A 20,440-nucleotide genomic window follows, 5' to 3' on the forward strand; every position below is an offset into this window, starting at 1 on the left:
ATGAGAGGGTGAGGGCCATTTCAAAATAATAAAAAAATCGTAGCATACAATTCGAATCATGTGAATTTTCTTTTTCCATCATAAAGATAAGGCAGTTATTGCCGAAACGACCCAAAGGTTGTGGACTATTCTAATCAAATGAACGATGAAGATATACAAACGATTAATTTTGATTAGTGACTTAATCAGTGATAATGATTAAAATTAAAGTGTCAGTTTTTGTATTTGCCGTTGTGATATAGGTACTGTTGGGAAAATGAAGAACTCTTTGTTAATTTTGTTTACTGTTTTAGCTGTAAGTAAAGGTAAGTTGTTTTTTATAGATATAACATAGGTATTTTAACCTCATTAGCCCTCAAACTGTGTAGTTCAGCTGTTTGTGTGCTTTCCAACTTAAGTACCTATATAACATACTGATATCATGTTTAATAACCATTATAATTATAATCTCGTTGCATTAATTTATGGACACATATACTAATTTGTTTCCATCTTTTAATTTATCATCATCAGGATGGAAGCCTACACAAACCCACAGCTATTGGAATACCCTTTCTCGCGCCACTTCCTACGGCCCTGTGCCAATATTCAGTCATAAAAACTGAAATATTTACCATCTTGTAAAAGAAATAAACGACTTAGATTTTTTTTGTGTTCATAGGTCAGTTTATATCCGGCGGTGCCTCCACGGCAATTAGCACGTATCCCTTCGCCGCAGCCCTCGTCACCAACTTGGGATCCGGCGCCTTCCAGTACGCGTGTGGTGGCTCTGTGCTGACCACCACTGCTGTGTTGTCCGCGGCATCGTGCTTCTACAATGATGATGGGCAAGTTTCTCAGAATGCTAGTATTTTGTAGCATTTTGAAAAATACTTTATCTAATTGGCGCCCTAGTTAAAGTTAACGTCAAAATTGACTGGTGCAACGGAGGCTTACTCGAACTTTGACTCTCTCTCCCTTATCCAAGTCTTTCGCTGAGCTCATTGTTCGTTTTACTGTTTCTTCTCTATTTCACACGGTCTCCGTCATACTTGATAGTCAGAACCACATCCTCGAATTTAATACTGTAAATATTCTTTTTATATTATTACTGTAAATATTCCCGACGTTGGCATTCTGCAAAGATCATAGGGGTAAGAGAAACAAAATTTTCAGTAAAATGTCGTTTGGGTGTTTGTCTAGCCAGTCTTGGTACTTGGGTGCCCATTTTAGTACCAAGATGTGTATACTAAGTATATCTCACAAGTACAAAAACATTGTGGTATATGATGTGGATTCTAGATATCACGACATTCGTACGAGAGCCTCGTGTACTGAGGTTTATCTAAAAGCAATGTAAGTAGGTACCTTCTATGAATTTAAATCACTATTATTTTTGTCTTGAGTAGACCTTAACCTTCCACTTTCAGAGGTGTTAAGGCACGTGACACATATTTAACAAGTTTCACAAAGATACTACCTATTCACTGGCACTGTAAATTATTACAAATACATTTTTACATTCAAAAATATTTAAAAATTGAACCCCTGAACTCTGCTGTGCTGTGCGAACCTTTTTATTTATTTATTTAAACTAGGTATATTGCATAAAAATACAATTCGTAAAAGTACAAAAGTCAACCTTTGGGCCCTGTAGAGAATTGGAACTGTGACGCCCCGAAGCCCAACGTGTAAAAATCAACCATTATAATTTGAAGATTTGGCTATGCTTCATGACGCCAACCCTCTTTGGGGATGCTATTGTTGCCTAGCAACTGTTAAGCCATGTTACACATACCACCACACACACACCACATACACACCACACGCCACACATACCACCAATATAAATATAGTCTGTATAGGATAATTTGTATATAGTTTTTAAGATCTGTTAAATATTATTAAAAGTGCATGTAAAAATTATGGCAATTAAATTAATATGAATGTTTCTGTAGACTCAACGACGCCTCCTGGTGGCAAGTGCGACTCGGATCTTCCAACGTGAACTCCGGGGGCTCCCTCCACCAGATACTCCAGATAATTCCCCACGAAGACTTCAACAGACTGACCCTGGACAATAACCTGGCTGTGCTGAGGACTAGCGGCATCGTGCTGCAGCCAGGAGTCGTGGAACTGGCCAGGATAGCTGGTGGCGCCTTCCAGTTCCAGAAAAACCAGAGGGTCTGGGTCGTCGGATGGGGGTCTTCCAGGGTATTCATTTACATTATTAATAATACGGACAAGTTTCAAAGGCCCCAAGGTCTGATTTAATTTTTGATGTGCATGGAAAAATACGCAACACACATGGTATCGTCTAAAACATGTTTACTTTACACGTAAACTAAAACTTATGAAAAATACGTCAATAATGGATTAGCGTTTTACATTTTGTTTACTTTGTGTTGCTGATTATGGCACCGGCGCGATTTACGGCAATAGTCACAAAAACAAAACAATGTCACAGGCATCGATAAAACATTATATGCATAAACTTAATGAGACTTAATGATTTCGAAAAAAGATGGTGTGGAGCTAGTTTTGGAAAACTATTGAGTGACATTGGCTACCGTTTGCCACTAAATCTATGATTTAGCCGGACTTTAGCCGGACACACAATGAAAAACGCAAACCATGTCGGGTTTTATTCGCGGACACTTGTCAACGCTAATTAAAAGCTATTATAGTTACACCTAAACCTGTAATGTACCTAATGACTCATAGTTGTTTGAATCTTTGGCTATTCTAATTTCAGGAGAACCTCGCCGGCGAGCTTCACCACGTGCAAACCTTCGCCATAGACCAGGACGTGTGCACAGTTCGGTACAACGACTTCGGGTTTGGCATTACTGACAACATGGTGTGCGTCGGCTGGCTGGACGTGGGCGTACATGGACAGTGCCCTGAGGTGAGAGAGTAGTGATATCGATAGGGTAACGTATCAATAATTCGGCAATGGTCAAAATAGAAGCGGTGATGGCTCAGTGAGTAATACCGCCTGTGATCGACAGGTCCCAGGGTCAAAGAAGTTATGTTCATTGGCTCGAAGCATAAATAAATCCTCCCCATACGACACGAACCTGTCTTTTCTTTCAACTGATCCATGAAACCCTTCGTGACATCTTTTCTTCACCGAGCTTCGACTTTTCCTTTAAGCATTGTTAGAATATTAAATTTACAATTTATTTTCTTAGGGTGGGGCAGGCAGCTCTCTGGTTGTGGACAACATAGTGGTAGGGGTGTACTCCTGGACGCAGGGGTGCGCAACCCTTCGGTACCCCAACATCAACACCAGACTCTCACCCTATTGGAGATGGATAGTTTCTGTAGCCACTGCTCCGCTCGCCTGAAGATATCAATACATTTTATTTTAACTTATAGTTTTTTATTGGAATGAAATATTAAATTAAGTTATCCCGAAAACAAAAAAAATACATACTGATCCCACATGGCAGCGGCCCCATTGCTCCGTAGTTCTCCGTTACGACGACGTAGCACATCGTTGTTTACATCATTTTTGTTTGACATTATAAATCCATTGTTCCACATTGATCCATCGGCGGACGTCAAGGCAACGGAGAACAACGGATAAATGGGGCTGTGCCTACGTATACACTGCAAGCAATTTGATTGTTTCATTCACGGAGCAAAAAAATTCAATTAGAGTTACTGTCAGCTGCTAAACGACTGAAACAAAACTGAAAGAAATCCTTCACAGCGCTCATAACATGTGCTTTTACTATTTATTTACATTACTGGTTTTTATATCAATGGCTATCAGTTGTGCGTTTGTGCTGAAGGAATGTGCCCGTGTGTAGCGTGTCTGTGTGTGTTCATGCTATTTGGTTGTGTTTCCAGTGTGACACTGAACATACTAGCACACAACATTGTCGGTAAGTTGATAACGAGACGCGACACGCCCGGATAGGATTATTAACAAGATTTTTGTATTAAGTTTTTGTTCAAGTAATGGTCTTTTTTCATTATACCTATACACTTACAGTAATTATGATCTCATCTACATTTTCATCCTCGGCTGTGATGCCGCAAAGACCGTAAAAAATTAACCTTAAAATCCTAACCTACCTACCTATTTTAAATCTGTTAAATTCGGTTGTGCTTTTACGACCGCTCACCTGCCTGACGGTAAATCCTCTTTGAGAATGCTGTGTTTGCCTAACTGTTAAAGTTCGTACGATTTCTACCGGTGGATATGGAGTTATCCGATAATAAGGCGGGAAAAACGCGACTCCTTTTGGTATGCAAGGGAAGAAAATTATACAAAAAAAGTCTTTTAAAATAGGTAAATATACAAAGTACATAGGGTCCTAATGTCTATCTAGTTTTTATATCTAATTTATCCGTACCTATGTTATCTATCAACCTGGCCTACCTGATAGTGTGTTATTGAAGAAAAATCTTGTGTCACATACACCTAGTGAGACAGAGAGTCGGCACCGATTATTATTTCATTTGCAATTTTTTTTTTGTGTAAATGTTTTCAGAGTAAAGCCGTGTTCACACGGACTTTTCGCGTCAGAATCTTTGGTGAAATTCACCCTATCTCTTCACGATTTTACTGCTCAACATTATTAATATTATATTCAATCTTATTAAAGTTTTGCAAACATATTGTTTAAAATATGGGGGACGTCATAGGGTAGGTAGTTATCTTTCATTCCTTAAAAAACACTGCTCCCATGGAAAATTTGGTTTGAGTCGCGGCCAAAATCTAGTAACTTGTTAATAACTTGAAACGAAACTATTAATAGAATAAGAAATAAATTGGAGAAAACTGTGTTTAGTATATTTGCAATAAAGAGCAATGGACATGTAATTCGGTCGTACCTACGGAGTAGGTACCTACTATTTCTACTATTCAGATATAAAAACCACAGACGATTAATATAAAATAGAAAATATTAATAAAGATGCTAAAGACCTTAACAAACCATTATTAGTTAAGATCTATATAGGTTTTAATTAACTTAGCTAGTAACAAAGATAAGAGAAACGCGCGTTCCTGTATTCGTGAGCGAACCAAGGCTAGATATTTTTGATTTATATTTTACACATTTAGTCAACAGCGCATCAACTTATCGAAATCCATTGAAAATTATATAGCAAGGGAACTTGGTAATTCTATGGTACAATTAAACCAATGGAATTTCTATTTCTACGGTGTTCTAATAGTACGTGAGCCGGGTGCAAAATTGGTTACCTCATCAGGTACCGACATAAGCTATATCAGGATCGTTAACCGACAATATAATGAGATATACTTTGTATTATTTATTTAGTTACATACATAAATAAGTAATAGATTCCCTCATTGACATACGAAAAAAATATTTTGACCATATAGGTAGGTAGTTAAAGCTTTTTCTGTAGGTATCATTGTTTGTTTGTTACACAAATTTCCATTTAAGGCAGGTATTAGTTAAATATCATCGATCTAATCAATATTGGACTAATTCTGTAAGGCCAATAAGAATGATATTTGTACTCTATGGAATTTTATGTTACCTAAATACACACTTGGGGTCCATGCATAAAAAAATGCGATTTCATTTTTATCATTTACCAAATAAGTAATGTTATCTATCAGATATGTTTAATGCGCAGACATACGTTTTTATGTAATTTTTGATAAAGATTTATGTATATATGCTTCATGGTTCAAGTCATCAACTTACAAGTGTTATTTTCAAGGTGTCCTACTTATAAGCATGTCCCACTTTAAAACCATATGTTGATTATTTACACCTCGCACAATGCAACAGACGTCAGCGGAAAATAAATTCACGTTATTTACATAGTTTATCATAGTAATATTATAAATGCGAAAGTTTGTGAGGATGTGTGTATGTTTGTTACTCTTTCACGCAAAATCTACTGGACGGATTGTTACGTAATTTAGTACACGGGCAGAATATAACCTGGAATAACACATAGGGTACTTTTTATCCCGAAATTCCCATGGGAGCGAAGCCCCGGGGCGCAGCTAGTATGTATAAATTAGTGGTTTCGATTCCTTTTGAAATAGCAAAATATTCGACATAAATAGTCTTATATATTTTTTAAATTATTTCTGGATCTACCTTCACATAACACCCTAAAAGAACCTCTCACTACATTACCCATAGACACAAAAGAAAAATCTAATGACATTACCCTTTACTGTCATTTCGTGGTTAGATAAAAATATATAATAGAGAAAAATCTATACATACATCCCTGCTCGGTTAATAGCGAATATAAATATATTCGCTATTTATTTAAATATTTATGGTGAGGTACTTGGTATGGTGAATAGCACTGTTCAGATTAACCTCGATAACTCGTGTAGGACTGGGGTTCGGGGATCGTATCCACGGTTCACAGAGATTAGATTTAAAGGGTCCCAAACGACATACAATTAGGTCCACTCGTCGAATATGTCTTACAGTGACGATGACCTAAAGCCTGTGCTAAGAAGTAATCCAAATTCCATATATGAATTTATATTGCATGAAATTTTGTTTTTTTTTAGGTGTTTTTTCCAGCTACCCAACACAGCAATTTAATTATTTTTACATAACTATTGAATAAAGTTGTATATTGTTTTTAGGCTTCATGTATATTTCTTTATCTTTACGGCTGTATCTTTAGAGGTTAGTTATTCTGAGTAGCTGACTATTGATTGACCATTTTGAAATTGTCTTTAACTTAATATATGCTTAATCTTTACAGTCGATTCGAGATTGGAGCTAACGCCAAATTACATACAATGCGGCCTGAACGACATACTAACGATATCGGCACCGATCGTCAACCACAACGTAACTATATTCCACCTGACTCAGCCAAACGGAGTCACCAGAAAGCTAAACGTCACTCAATCCATCGACGCTTTTAAACCAGATAGCCACGAAAATTCTGTTGTTGTTAAATACAACAGAGAAAAACAAAAAGTTATGACACTTCTCAATAACTACAAATTAAATAATGTCAATTTAGGGCTGCTGATTGGACATGATAGTGATATATTTGAAAAAAACTTGTCTAGTATGAAAGAAAATGAGTTCATGATAGGTCCTGTAAGCGAAGAGGACCACGGGAACTGGGTACTGAGTATGTATGCCAAGGAAAATGGTAAATGGTTGGAGATTTTTCAAGTTATTAACATAAAAATTAAAGGTAAGAATGTAATTAGGTATTATGCTTTCTTGTGATGAAGCCCTCTGGTGTCCAATTTTTGTAACCGCTTATAAAGGCTTCTTTGCCTATTCTTAGATATAAGAGGTACTCTGATTTAAAAAATCTGTTCACACGTTTAATGATATTTTATCGATTATGAGACTCTTTGTTTGCACAAGGCTTTAACTTTGTCTTGTTATAAACAAAAACAATTTGTTTCAGAATATCTTCCACCAAAAGAAAAATCGAAAACTCTTCGAAAGGGCGACACGTTTCGCTTTGGATTCGCGTATCCTATACCTAAGCTGGAGAGTTGCGAGTTCACAGCGCCTAAAACCACATTCGACAGATGGTACGACCGAGACCAGGATAACATGGACCATTGCATGTTTGTGGTGAACAACGTTACCAAGGAAGACGAGGGTCTGTGGATGGTGGTCGGTGTAGGGCGAATAGTCTACATTACACAGACTTTTTTGAACGTTGACGATCCACAAGCAACTCGTTCGACCAAGTCCGTCAAGGAACTGACGCGACTGTTAACCCATCACCTCTTCAGTCTGTGGACGCTACCTAGAAATGTTAAAAGTACAAATGGTTCAACATCTCTAGCAACAAAATAAAAGACAAATAACCTACAAAGCCTTAGAGACACAAGGACTGGAGTTTAAACTATTTCTCATTTTATTTATGGTCTCATTGTAATATCATGCCGGTGTTTATAGCCTATCGATTAAGTATTTTTTCGTAAATAAGTTTAAAAATTAGTATTCTAAGCCGAATGGCACCTTTAGAAGTGTACAAAAACATTACAACTTGAAAGTATTACTTGAATGATTATTTGCGTATGCAATTTATTTACAATACTTACTATTATAATATTTAACTGATTTAGGTATAAATTTGTATCTGTGATGTTATATGAAAATTACACAGGGATTTACTTATTTAAGTTTACATGTTCATACGAAATACTGTTGAGTATTCAATGAATAGACTATTAGCAAAGTAACAAAAGCCTTTATTATAATATTATATTATGTACGTACAGTCAATAACGCACACAAACAACAACACATCGAGTTGCATGAACCTATATGACGCAGTAATAGCGGCGAGTTTGCCAAGAATTTGGGTAGGTTGATGTGCTGTTGACTGTACTTAAGTAAAAAAAATCCTAATCATACGAGTAACATACTTAAAACGTAAATGAAAATATTGTCGGACCATTTAGAACCATGATCTATTATTTTAATGAGGGACAAAATATATAAGCGCTCTGTACAACGGGACAACGGAAAACAATGCTTATTACGAGAAGAAAGGTCTTCTTGTGTATTACTAAAAGATACATTATTTTTGTTGTATGGATGAAATAAAAGATAAGGCGGGGTCTATAGCTTTTTCTGTCTACATCGTATTTACATACATAGATTTTAACGTGATGGTCCGGAAGGTATTCTTTTAGGGAAGGGATATTTGCTATATAACATCTAAGCGCTCATAGGAGTTGTTCGGCTTTGATCATCATCAGGTAAGGGTTTCTTGGTAAGACTTCTTCTGATGCTGTCCCTCCACAGAGTTGCTCTGGCGATGGTATTTCTGCGGTTCTTGTTAGGGATCATGAGAACTCCGAGGCAGATGATGAGAATACTTAGGAAAAGTGACGTACACCACCACAACGTGTAGTTTCCTGAAATTAAATAAGTTTTATGAATCATTAGGTATGAAAGTATTGATTAAAAACTATATCTGTATACCTATAAATCTATTTCACGGAAAGACCTTTAATAAAGATAGCTAAGTATATATAAGTTGGTTGTTTAGAGACTTAGCTAAGTCTCTAAACCAAGTCCCCATGAATAGGTACAGGTAACACATTTCTTGAGAATGGTTTATATGGAGAAAAAGGGTAATAAATATCCATGTTGAGCCGGTCACTATGAGCCTTTACTGGTTCCACATTCTCGGATACTTTAAAGCAATCCAAAAAACATTGCATCTGAACCCATACTACATACATAAGACATCTAGATAATGGATCGAATTCTGGATCTTACTTGTTTGATAATCCGGTTTCTCCACCGGTTTTTCCTCTGGTATTTCCTCCGATGTCACTTCTGGTATCTCCTCCGTTGTCACTGGCACTTCCTCAGGTGTGTCCATGGCGTGACTGGTGACGCCAAGGACCTCTTCGTCCTTGCCGACGACCTTGGCAGCTATCGTCCAGGGGTGCAGGTCCAAGGTGGTCGGGTTCTCGATGCGGACGCCGCAGTGGCCAATGCTCAGGGTCTCATCAGCGAAGTAGCGGGCGTCAGGCAACATCGTCGACTTAAATCCTTGTATCAGATACTTATTGATTACAAACACATAACAAAGATCTCGCCCAAGCGTACCGTAGGCACCATTGATCTGCACAATTAATGATGCAAGGGTGACTAATTAGTTTTGTTTGCACAATTTTGTGTGAATCAAATAAATAGAGCGAGTGGGTTTGAGTGTAGAAAGAGTAAAAACACACTACTAACTGCGAGCAGTGGAGACGATGATTCTCAATAACCTTGATCATTTCAAATATCATGTAATTGTGTCGAGCGAGCGAAGCGAGCGATGTCTACAAATCAATTTGGAGCAAAAATAATTCTTTTGTATGTTTGTAACGCGATAACTTTCGAACCTTTGGTCTAATTTTGATGAAATTTACAAGGTATGTAGGATCTGTCAATAGAATTTTTAAGTTCGTGGGGCAACAAAATCGATTATGTCGTTTTTGAAATATTTCCAATTTTGTAATTTTTTTTGCTTTCGCGAGGTCTAAGTTGGCGGCGAACAACTACCTAATTAGTATAAAGTGACTTTATGTGAAGACACAGAACCCGCTTGAGCAGTAATAACAAAATTGAATTTTTTGAATGTCAAGATGTTATATTGTTGTGAGCAGTAACAGATTTAATTTTTTTTGTCGATTCAATTATAGTATATACCAAAATAATAGTACCTGTAACTTGATGGACTAGTCCAGTTTTGATATATGTAATCATCATTTGGATGGTAAAATTTCTGAACAAACGCTTTGAGATTTACTCACCTACTCCATCGATGCGAACATATCGGCAGTACTCCAGAGGTTGATTCTGGTAGAAATCTCCTTCGATCTTGAGATCTCCAGACGCAGACCGAGTCTGGTTCACTTTAAACGGACCTGGAAAATGCAAGGTTTGGTAATAGGGGCGAAGTATAATAAATGAAACAACGAATTCACTTGGTTCTTGCTTTCAATTAAGCATTTGCGTACATACTCTAATTTGTGGACGCAAATGGTTATAATAGAATAATCACATTTAGTGCGCTCAAGTGACGATAACCAATACACTAAAAACTTCACACGGAATAATAATTACTTTACCTCATGACGCTACTATATGGGAACTTCGGAGCCTTGAAAATGTAAACAAACTTACTTATGATCTGGACTTGCATATCAGCTCGTTGTTCCGGCTGGGTGTCGTTGGCGACGCCCACGTGACAGCTCCAGCGACCCTCCGGCCAATGACCCGACTCCTGCGCTTCGAGATTGCTAAACCTGATGCCGCACTCTCCAGCGTCCAACCCGGCGCCGACGTACTCAAACTCACTTGATGATACGCCTGGGAAATAAGGAGGTAGTGTACATTATATTGCAGGTAGTTCATTATTTTAGAAGAATCTAATATTGTGATATCAGCAGAAGATAGACCATCTACTGCAGACAAATCTTGATAAACGAACACATCCTTTACTTTGAAAGTGGCGGTCTAGAAATAAGCAGACAAGTTCAAAACTAAGCATAGAATTTATTTAGTTACTGAAATAGGTAGTTCAGCTATGAGGTAAAGTTGATAAGAAAATGAATTGATTGATTGAAGAAAGTAAGTGCATAATGCAGTAAGATTAGAATTTACTTAGTATGTACCAGTATAATTATTAATTATACAAGTAGGTATTCATCATCAGCATTTAACCATCCCCACTGCTGGGGCACTGGCCTTCCCAATGGATGGATATGGCGGATGGGCCATGATCATGACCCTCAACGCAGGCAAAATGCGTAGATAATTAAACTTACCTGGAGAAACACTGTAGGTCATTCCATTAGGTCTTCTGAAATAACAGTACTGAATCGGGGATTGTATCGTGCAGGACATGGTCAAGCTTTCTCCCACCAGATGGGTGATGCTCTCCTTGTACGCCGTCAATGTAGGTTCTGAAATTACATGATCAGGTAAAGAACGGCACATCGTCATACCATCATTAACTCGACAGTTGTAGATTTTTTAGACCGTCTTTCTTTTGGTCCACCTCACCTGCGACCACGGCTGCAGCAACGGCGGGGTCCTGCATTGCCCACGGGCAGAGCACGCTGAGGAATCCGTAGTAGATCTCATGATCAGTCTCGACAGCACAACGCCACAGGCCCAGGTCTGATGCCACGGGGTTGGTGATGCGGACGCCGCATTCGTGTGTCGCCACGTCGCCATCCAGACTAAAACATTTGATTGTAATTAAATAATTTTACAGAGATGTGATAGAAAAATATTTGGAATAATTTGGCGAGTATGAAGGCACTTATTGCATAAGGTATCTCTCTTCTTCATAGTCGAATCTTGGTTATTATGTGGAATAAAACACATACAACTTTCTTGGCGTTATTGATGGAGTGGTTTGCTTTTGCCTTATCCATTTCATCCATGTATGTTGGTATCCTAAACTTTAAACATTCTTAGAAATATTTCTATGCATCATAAGATATCCTTAGATACATACGTAGTGCCAGATCCATGGGAGATGTACCGGTCTTCAGCCACTCCGTCATTAACGATGATCACACGTCCAGAGGGCTCTTGGAACAGACAGGACTTGACCTCGTATTCGACGGGCACGGAACATTTCAGGGTCACCTCTGGCTGCTCTTTAGCTACGAATGTTGTTACTACTGGTTTGTCTTCTGCAATTGACGCATGATTGGATTGATAAGCTAATACTCATTAGTAAAATACTGATATAGAGCAATGATATATGGGCAACGTTACAAATACAATTGGGGTAACAGAAAAGAAAAGTAATGAAAATTGACTCGGAAACATTGTGATTACAATCATTTCACATTACATTATCGACCTAAATTGATACAGCTTGTAAAACTGTATGTTCATTACATGGGATAATGAATATAAGGATCGGATTTAGAATACAAAGTACCATCATATATATATATCCATATATATATCTATATCCATATGGATATTCATCTTGTCAGTATATGGATACAGATTGTATGTAATCATACTTAATCTCATACTTATCGAGGGCAGTGATTGATATCGTATATCCTGATTATGACTGATAAGCCCTAATGTATTGAGAAATACATATAATATAAATACAGGTTTTGATTACCCAATGTAAATACCATTAGCCTGATTACTGATATTCAATGATTTGAACATACCTGATCCCTTAACTTGAGCTGTGATTTTATATTCTCTTGTCAACAAATTTCCTACAAGACCGACATTCATGACCCAAGTGCCAGCATGTTCATTGTTTACTCTGTCTAATGCTAGATTGCATCTACCATGACCTTCGTAGACCACTCGTTCAGTAGGATCCGTCAGTTTGCAGTACATTACTGTCTCAGGGCCAAGGGTTTCATTAACAGATCTTCCTCGAGTGAGAACTAGGGTGTCGTAACTTGATTCCCAAATGTCTGCAAATTTTAATAAATTTAAAGTATAATATTATGATATACGATTTATATTATTAGTTATTCGATTGATATAAACAAGTAGTTATTCGTTTCTTGTATCATAGTTCCTCGAAATGTAGAGATATTCCTGTCTTTAATAAAATAAAATATTATACTATAATACCCAATGATTACCTTTTACTGTTACCTCAACACTAGCTCTGTAAGCGATGCTAGTACCAAATCTTATCTGCCAAATACCACTTTCATCGTTTTGAATGTCTTTAACAATAAATCCACAAGTATCAATATGACTTGCATCTACTTCTCCATCAGTTCTTTCAGTGCCACTAGGGTCGTAGAGTTTACACGTCTCATGAAGGTTTGTGGGATTTGCTAAGCGTAAGTGAAGGCTATTGCCCTCAGTTACTGTCACTTGCCTGGCTGATGCCTCAACCTCCTCTGTAACGATAACAATAATTCTAATTACTTCACTAATAATGTGATTGGGAAATTATTATTAAGTAAAATATTATCTCCAATGTTTGGATTTTATCGGTGGGACGTGACTCGATAGTCATGTACTACGTAAAACAAGATTACCTTGTACATAGATTGTAAACGGTTGTCTCACTTCTACTGCATCAGAAGATCTTTGTTCTCTAGAGATAAGCGTCCATTCTCCAATAAGATCTTCAGATTCAACATTGAATTTGATATTACATCTGTTATTATCATTCACAACGATTTCTATTCCTGGGATATTAAAGCCATCCATAAGGGTATACTGAAGCCCTTTAGGTGTCCTTAAGTGGCAACTTTCTGTTGAGTATATCCAGAGAGCATTTGCATCGACTATAACGCTGTGTTCTGCACCCATAGACGTATTAAAGAATATCATATCCCTATCTAGTACAGTCCTGTGGTCTTCCATTATTGGGTTTTCAGGATCTACAAAATGATTTATTTTTATTTAAAAAATTCATTAGTATATTATTTCAGCTATAAGTTTTTACTACTCCTTACTACATAATTTGCACTCGTATGCTGATTGTACAAAAAAGATGGTATACAATTTTATTACCTTCTTGTATAATGTTGATTATTTGTCTGTTCTCAGTAAATATATTCCTGTCATTGAATTTTGCAATGATTTCCCATTCGCCCAAGGTTTCTTGTCCAATTGGTCCAAAAGATACTGCACAACGTACTCTTGTGCTAGTCTCTAAAAACGTCACAGTCTCCGTAGATTTTTGTAGATCAAATATTTGTCCAGAAGGACTTTTTACTTCACAACTGTCAGTGTTTCCAGTACCGGCGATTTCCACGGTAGTACTAGTGCCTAAATTAACCACCCGATTCAAAGGTGCCAAAGTAGTAACATTGTAAGCTTGACGATATGGATCATCTTCGTCTGAGAAAATAAAACGTGCAAATTAGTATTGTCCATAATATTAGATCGTCTACTTTCACAATTATTAAAAAAGTAAATTATGTATTTTTTTATACAGTAAAAAATTACTTATCGAAAATAATACTCACCATAGAGGAATAAGTGCAATGGCAAACGAACTTCCAAAAATCCACCTAGTGTAGACCAGAATGATGCATACAAAATCCAATCACCAAGATATTCTTTTTGAATAGGACCCAAATTCACCCTACAGGCATAAGTATCGTGAGTAGCCACTAGCGTAATTCCAGGATATCCTGCATCAGTGGTGAGGATCAGATCTTCTCCGTTCGGTGTTACGAGATGGCAGGTCCTTAGATTGGCAATTGCTCCTACGCCGGTCTCTACTATTGCCAAATAATTGGTCACAGCGTTTCGCTTGTTCACAAGTGTGACTGGCCATGTCGCTGAAGGGTTATTTTGGTTATCTAAAAATACAGATTAAATTAGTTGAAGTCACGGTTTTGTTACAAATTAAGAGACAAATTGATTTAATATTTATCACTAAAAGCTTTGTCTAGTCTTCGCATATTTAAATATGATTAAAATATCAGTCATCATCATTAGGCTTAAGACATCAGTGAGTCCTAAAATTCCACTTACTCCAACTTATAACGACAGTTTGGCATCGCCTCGCAGTTCTGCCTTCGTCAATTTCTCCACACAGCGTCCAGCGACCAATGAGGGTAGCATCCATGGGACCAATAGTAACCCTGCTAGCAACGAAGTCACTACTACCATGTACCGTCACTCCTGGTATATTAGCGTGTTCTAATTGTTCAACATCATCTTGAGGAGTAGTGAGAGTGAATGTCTCTTCTTTATCAAGTTCTCTTTTACTCAAAGATATGTCGACGCTCAAGCCAATTCTTGTACTAAGATTGATATCTGATAGCCATTCAGTAATGTCTTCCTTTTCTTCTGATTCTTCTTCAACTGATTCAGACTCCGGTTCTGAATTTTCGAGATCATTTTCTTCGGCTGTAGAAAATAAGAACATAGAATCAAAAGTTTTTCTAATTTACAAAATTCAATATGTATCGTGATCAAATTGACATTTCCACTACTTATATCTATTGGCTTTGAATACCAAGATGAAATATTAATCGATGGATGAGAATTACCTTCAGTTACAGTCAGGTTATAAGTGGTGGCATTACGTTTATTATCACTATTAATGTAGTATATTGACCATTTTCCTTCATCTTTCTCAGTTAAATTAGTAATGTTGGCACCACAGTAACTGATGAGTGATTCTATATATATAAATCTGTCTGTGGCATTGTTTTCTGGCCGGAATCCTATGACATCTCCCTGAGGGGTATCTAAGTAGCAAGGGACGTTAGTATTGAGGCCTGTGATTACAGACGCTGGTAGTGTATCACCAACGTGTAATGTGATGTTATGGAAAGAATCTGCTACAGCACCTGCGAAACAAAGGATTTTCTTAAATTAAATGTTTGTTTGACGAAAAATTCTACAGTTACTTATATTGCAAAACCGCACAATGCGGCGGTCTGCCACGTTATCTCAAAAATAAAATACAGCTATATATATAATTGTATTGCGCGAAATGCATTGTAGCTATTTACTTATAATAATAATTCTAGATATCGGTCATATTCTTACGCAACGAACAACAGCTCGAAAATCTTTATCGTGCATTATGTACATTGTTTGTGTGGTATGCACACGCGTGCATATATTTTACTTAGCATTCCATGAATATGTGTCACATATAAGTTGCAGGCGCCATAACTTGTTCATAGCGAAACACCGAAGCTGAATATTTTTTACATTGTATATTATTGTAAGTTAATGGTCTCAGGGCCCTAGCACGAGTTTATGATTCACTTTTCACTGCCAAATCTTAAGTAAGACGCTGGCAGTGAACCAAAAACCAAAGTATAACAATGTGATGTGACGACGTTCATTGGTTGCTATTCACTGCGAAAACATTCGACATGAAAAGTTAATTGCAAGCAAACTTGCACTACCTAATGGTTAGTTTATAGTACAGGGTGAAAGGTTTCACTTCAATTACAAGGTAATGTAATCAGAGCCTAATCTTCATTTTAAAAGTTAAATTTGTACGTGGAGCTCGGGCATCGGGTGTCACAGCGGGAACACACGAGGATGAGACAGCTAATAGGAATAAGCGCGATTATAATTAAATAAATACATTACAGCCTACTTGCTCAGTACTTAACATACAATAAATGATATTATTTTTCATCATTGTGTCCATGTTTTATTATGATTATGATATGATACATAATTATGTACAAAATCAAAACTATTTTTCATGTGTCATTGACTGTGTGACTCACTTGTGTGTGTGTATGTGTGTGTGTGTGTTTTGGCATACTTATTTAGAACTTGAAAAGGTACAGTCCGCGTAAAAATGATCATCATGACATTCTTATTTTAAACTAGCTTTTGCCCGCGGCTTTGCCTGCGTCAATTTCTCACGGGGACAGTTCAGAGCTGGAAAAGGAACATACAAACTCACTTTAACATTCGTAGATATTAAATGAAATCGAAAAAGTGGAATAGGATTGAACAAATCTGAAATTTATTTTAGGACTCAGTTGCATAGAATATTGTTTGTTCCCCAACACTACTATGCAGGCCAGGGGAAATGCATGCCAGTTTCAGATGTACTTCTGTGTTAGTGGAAAATTAGTGAAGCTAGAAGAGCTTTGTTCTGTATCCTTGATTGTATCAATGAATAAATAGCTTTTGCCCGCGATTTAGCCCGCGTTAATTTCGTGCGTCCGCTCATAACTTATGTCAATATCTCGGGTTCTAATCTAAACAACGTACGATTAAACCTATAGCAGACTTTACGTTAGATTATCCACTATATAAATGTGAAAATCTCATCCGATTACATCTTAGTTGTAGCTTTTGCGTGATGCGCGAATAAACATAAAGACAGACAGACAAAAATATATATATGTGTTAAACCCGAGATATCGGGTTCTAAGCAACGTAAGGTTAAAGTTAACGTCAAAGTTAACTGATGCAACGGATTGACAACATTCCTTATCCTTACATATTATAAAACAAAGTCCTCTACCGCGTCTGTCTGTCTGTTCGCGATAAACTCAAAAACTAATGCACGATGTGATTCCTGAGGAAGGTTTAGGTGTATAATTTATTACGTTTTTACCAAAGCGAAGCCGGGACGGGCCGCTAGTAAAATAATATTATGATTTTAACTGCGTATATCAAATTGCTTTCATGTTTTTTTAGGTACTGGTCAAGTGCGTGTCGAGCAACGCCAGGTCCGCAGCGCCGGGTTTTCATGTTAGCTAACACAATAACATTGTTTACAAACGGAGTAGGGGTGTTAGGCTTCCGAAGGTATGTCTTACACATGTAGGTATATTCAATTCACTATCAGAAATATATATTTACTTCCAGATGTACATAAGTAACGCCTGTGACTAGTTATAATATCCAAAATGTGAAATATAATATTGTTTTCAAACTTTGCATCGATTTTTTAAGAATATCGTCTATTACTTGTTAACGTGTAAAGCCTTATCCTTCATAGCAGCGATAGTTTTCCTATCATATTTATTATATTTCTTATTATCATGATTTTTCACGTGTCTACCATTCCCCGAGTGCCTTTTTTGTACAGTTATCTTCGCTTAATTAAGATGCTTATCTCTGCTAAATTACAGTTATCTAGTATTTATAATGTTTGAGCTAAGCCGGTGACGGACGAACGATAGACATGACGAAACTGCACCTAAGGGTTTCTTGTTTACTTCGGAACCCTAAAAAGGGCCATTTTATACTTATTCATAACTGTTTTACTTGTAAACAGAGTATAATTTATATACTCAGCACCAAAGTAGTTTGTCAGTTGAACGATTTAGTATTCTTTTGACTAATATTATAAGGGCGAAAGTTTGTAGTGTGTTTATTAATTCTTCACGGTCACACGGTTAGGCCAATTTTCATGAAATTTGATACACCGGTAGAATGTAACCTGGATTAACAGATAATACATTTTATCCCGAAAGTATGCCATTCCCCAAAGATTTGTCTAAGATAGTCAATGGCGATAACACCGCGCTTATTTTGAACTTTACACATAATTGTTATTAAGAAGTTAAATCACAAGTATAGTTTATAATCACGTTGTTAAAATCAAAAACCTGTATAAGGTTGTTAAAATCAAATGAACCGTGGGTTACTGAAAAAAACCTGTATAAGGTTGTTTAAATAAAAGAAATAAATTTATTTCAGGTTACATGACCCATATTTACACAAAAAGAATAACTGACAAGCGCAAATGACATAAAATATAAATATACAATATAATAATGGTATTTTAATTTTCAGATTCTTTATTTTGCGTAAACAACCCTTAGGGGATGGAAAATTACATAAGTGAGGGTGAAATCGCGGGTGAAACTTTGGTAACATTTACGGTTTCGTCCCCTAACATGAAAACCCTTATCATGAAAACAGGTGCATTAATTTATCGACTTTGTCAGCAGATAACCAGTAATCAACGGCCTAGTTATCGCTGGAGGAATTATAACAGTAATTAATCTTTCTAGTGACCTTACACCATTAAAGAACCTTCAACATAGGGCTGGGGATTACCTTCCTATGTTTGTGCTTGATTTATTTTAATGTAGAGTATTCAATGAGACTCTTACTATCTGCGCCCCTGGGCTTCACTCCCGTGGGAATTTCAGCATAAAATACTGTGTTATTCTACCAGTGTACCAAATTTCACAACAATCAGTTTAGTAGATTTTGCGTGAAAAATAACAAACATACACATACATCCTCACAATTTTTTTTTTTGCATTTTATTAGTAGGATAACAAGTAAAGGTGGACTTTAGATGCCATATAACATTAATCCTACAATATAATACATGTACTTAAGTCGAGCTTATCTTCAATTCTGGATCATTTAGGAAATACCTGTCCTTAGTCCTTACACTATACTAGCCGCCGGTCCTGGCTTCGCTCGGGTAAAACCAGAATAAACCTTCTTCAGAGCCGTTCCTGGGTGCACCATCAGATCTTGCTTATAATAATGCATTGTCATCCAAACTAAACGTGTGTACAAAATTTCTTCTCAATCGGTTCAAGATATCTGCTTCAAAATTGAGTAGCAAGATTCCACCCGAATACCTACATGTATATAGGGACATACATTGTAAGTAAAAGCATATATTACCAAGGGTTACTTACCCGTGCAGATTCCATTAAAAACACAAGGAAAGTGAATATCAAAATTAGTTAGGCAACTAGTTAAGTAGTGTAACGTTTGTTTTTGTAAAAATCTATATAAAGCCGTTTGTAAATAATGTTTTTACATGACAGTAGGTAGGTACGTATATTAATCATATTCTTTTCACGACACAATTATGAAAAAACCTATATTTTAAATTATATTTTAAAATACAAACTTAGTTGTCATATTAAATGCACGCTCTCAATTTAAATTTACATACCCATAGCCGGCAAATATCAAAATATTTTTTTATGACACCACACATTTGTATTCTCATGTTTTTGAATTTTAGAAATAATCACAGATAAAAATAACCTGCTATGAAGATTACGCACAGCACCTGCGCCCGCGCATCCCACGCCATGACTCTGATACTAAAGACGCACGACTAATGGAAGGTGGCTGATTATTGTGTGTATGTATATTATGTTGTCCACAATATCGGGTTGCAGGATCTCCTTTATCGGTATCTAATCGCAAATGTGACTTTCATCTGAATGTTAATTTTAGTTAGGTAATATATAAGGTATAGTAAACTAAGGTAATGTTAGTTAGGTACATTTTCGTTCCAGGATGTTTGGCTAAAGTTGCCCAACGATAGTTAACCTCTTTATTTTATCTATTTATGTGTTAACTAAAGTAAGGCTGATTTTTGACACGATTGTCCCAAAAAAGTAATGTTATGTAGGGTATTCAAGGTTCACGTTTGTATGTATGTTATTGGGTTTCTTTATTCCAATATAATTCTAACGACGCGATGTCTCTAGTTGCATTCTGGGTGGTGACGTCACGAAGCCCGGGGTTAGAAAAAAAATAAACAACAAAACAAC

General features: G+C 36.7%; 3 protein-coding genes and 1 long non-coding RNA gene across 5 annotated transcripts; 3 read left to right on the forward strand and 1 right to left on the reverse strand.

The window, feature by feature from the left end:
* Window positions 1-153: 153 nt before the first annotated feature.
* Window positions 154-3,357, forward strand: LOC128678164 (trypsin CFT-1-like). The gene is made up of 5 exons (XM_053759522.1): window positions 154-305; window positions 662-827; window positions 1,938-2,193; window positions 2,735-2,887; window positions 3,174-3,357. Exons 1-5 carry the CDS (start codon window positions 257-259, stop codon window positions 3,327-3,329), a joined length of 780 nt encoding a protein of 259 aa, XP_053615497.1. The 5' UTR covers window positions 154-256; the 3' UTR covers window positions 3,330-3,357.
* Window positions 3,358-3,738: 381 nt separating this feature from the next.
* Window positions 3,739-8,130, forward strand: LOC128678163 (uncharacterized). Of its 2 annotated transcripts, XM_053759521.1 has the most exons (4): window positions 6,133-6,270; window positions 6,590-6,632; window positions 6,712-7,158; window positions 7,381-8,130. In XM_053759521.1, the coding sequence occupies exons 1-4, from the start codon at window positions 6,268-6,270 to the stop codon at window positions 7,779-7,781; spliced, it is 894 nt and encodes a 297-aa protein (XP_053615496.1). In that variant the 5' UTR covers window positions 6,133-6,267; the 3' UTR covers window positions 7,782-8,130. The 2 variants fall into 2 exon arrangements, with proteins under 2 accessions (XP_053615495.1, XP_053615496.1); XM_053759520.1 differs by lacking the exons at window positions 6,133-6,270; window positions 6,590-6,632 and adding an exon at window positions 3,739-3,872 and having other exon boundaries at window positions 7,381-8,123.
* Window positions 8,131-8,162: 32 nt separating this feature from the next.
* LOC128678160 (uncharacterized) lies at window positions 8,163-20,021 on the reverse strand. The gene is made up of 15 exons (XM_053759517.1): window positions 19,926-20,021; window positions 15,461-15,763; window positions 14,940-15,317; window positions 14,426-14,764; window positions 13,968-14,297; window positions 13,487-13,834; window positions 13,079-13,345; window positions 12,647-12,904; window positions 11,962-12,142; window positions 11,502-11,680; window positions 11,264-11,401; window positions 10,620-10,805; window positions 10,247-10,360; window positions 9,219-9,497; window positions 8,163-8,851 (listed from the first exon to the last, which is right to left on the reverse strand). Exons 1-15 carry the CDS (start codon window positions 19,972-19,974, stop codon window positions 8,652-8,654), a joined length of 3,549 nt encoding a protein of 1,182 aa, XP_053615492.1. The 5' UTR covers window positions 19,975-20,021; the 3' UTR covers window positions 8,163-8,651.
* Window positions 15,905-17,836, forward strand: LOC128678169 (uncharacterized). Its single transcript, XR_008405613.2, has 2 exons — window positions 15,905-16,146; window positions 17,595-17,836. It is a non-coding gene; the product is annotated as an uncharacterized LOC128678169 (long non-coding RNA).
* Window positions 20,022-20,440: the final 419 nt, after the last annotated feature.

The sequence above is a fragment of the Plodia interpunctella genome, chromosome 19, assembly GCF_027563975.2.
Source record: "Plodia interpunctella isolate USDA-ARS_2022_Savannah chromosome 19, ilPloInte3.2, whole genome shotgun sequence".
NCBI classification, from domain to species: Eukaryota; Metazoa; Arthropoda; class Insecta; order Lepidoptera; family Pyralidae; genus Plodia; species Plodia interpunctella.

Coding starts and splice junctions, on each gene's coding strand:
- LOC128678163 (XM_053759520.1), top strand. CDS start 3,782: ATGTGCCCGTGTGTAGCGTGTCTGTGTGTGTTCATGCTATTTGGTTGT. Junction 3,873..6,711: donor ACTAGCACACAACATTGTCG/GTAAGTTGATAA, acceptor TAATCTTTACAG/TCGATTCGAGATTGGAGCTA. Junction 7,159..7,380: donor TATTAACATAAAAATTAAAG/GTAAGAATGTAA, acceptor AATTTGTTTCAG/AATATCTTCCACCAAAAGAA.
- LOC128678160 (XM_053759517.1), bottom strand. CDS start 19,974: ATGGCGTGGGATGCGCGGGCGCAGGTGCTGTGCGTAATCTTCATAGCA. Junction 11,402..11,501: donor TGCTGCAGCCGTGGTCGCAG/GTGAGGTGGACC, acceptor ATGTAATTTCAG/AACCTACATTGACGGCGTAC. Junction 9,498..10,246: donor TGTTCGCATCGATGGAGTAG/GTGAGTAAATCT, acceptor ATCTGATACAAG/GATTTAAGTCGACGATGTTG.
- LOC128678164 (XM_053759522.1), top strand. CDS start 257: ATGAAGAACTCTTTGTTAATTTTGTTTACTGTTTTAGCTGTAAGTAAA. Junction 828..1,937: donor TGCTTCTACAATGATGATGG/GCAAGTTTCTCA, acceptor ATGTTTCTGTAG/ACTCAACGACGCCTCCTGGT. Junction 2,194..2,734: donor TCGGATGGGGGTCTTCCAGG/GTATTCATTTAC, acceptor TTCTAATTTCAG/GAGAACCTCGCCGGCGAGCT.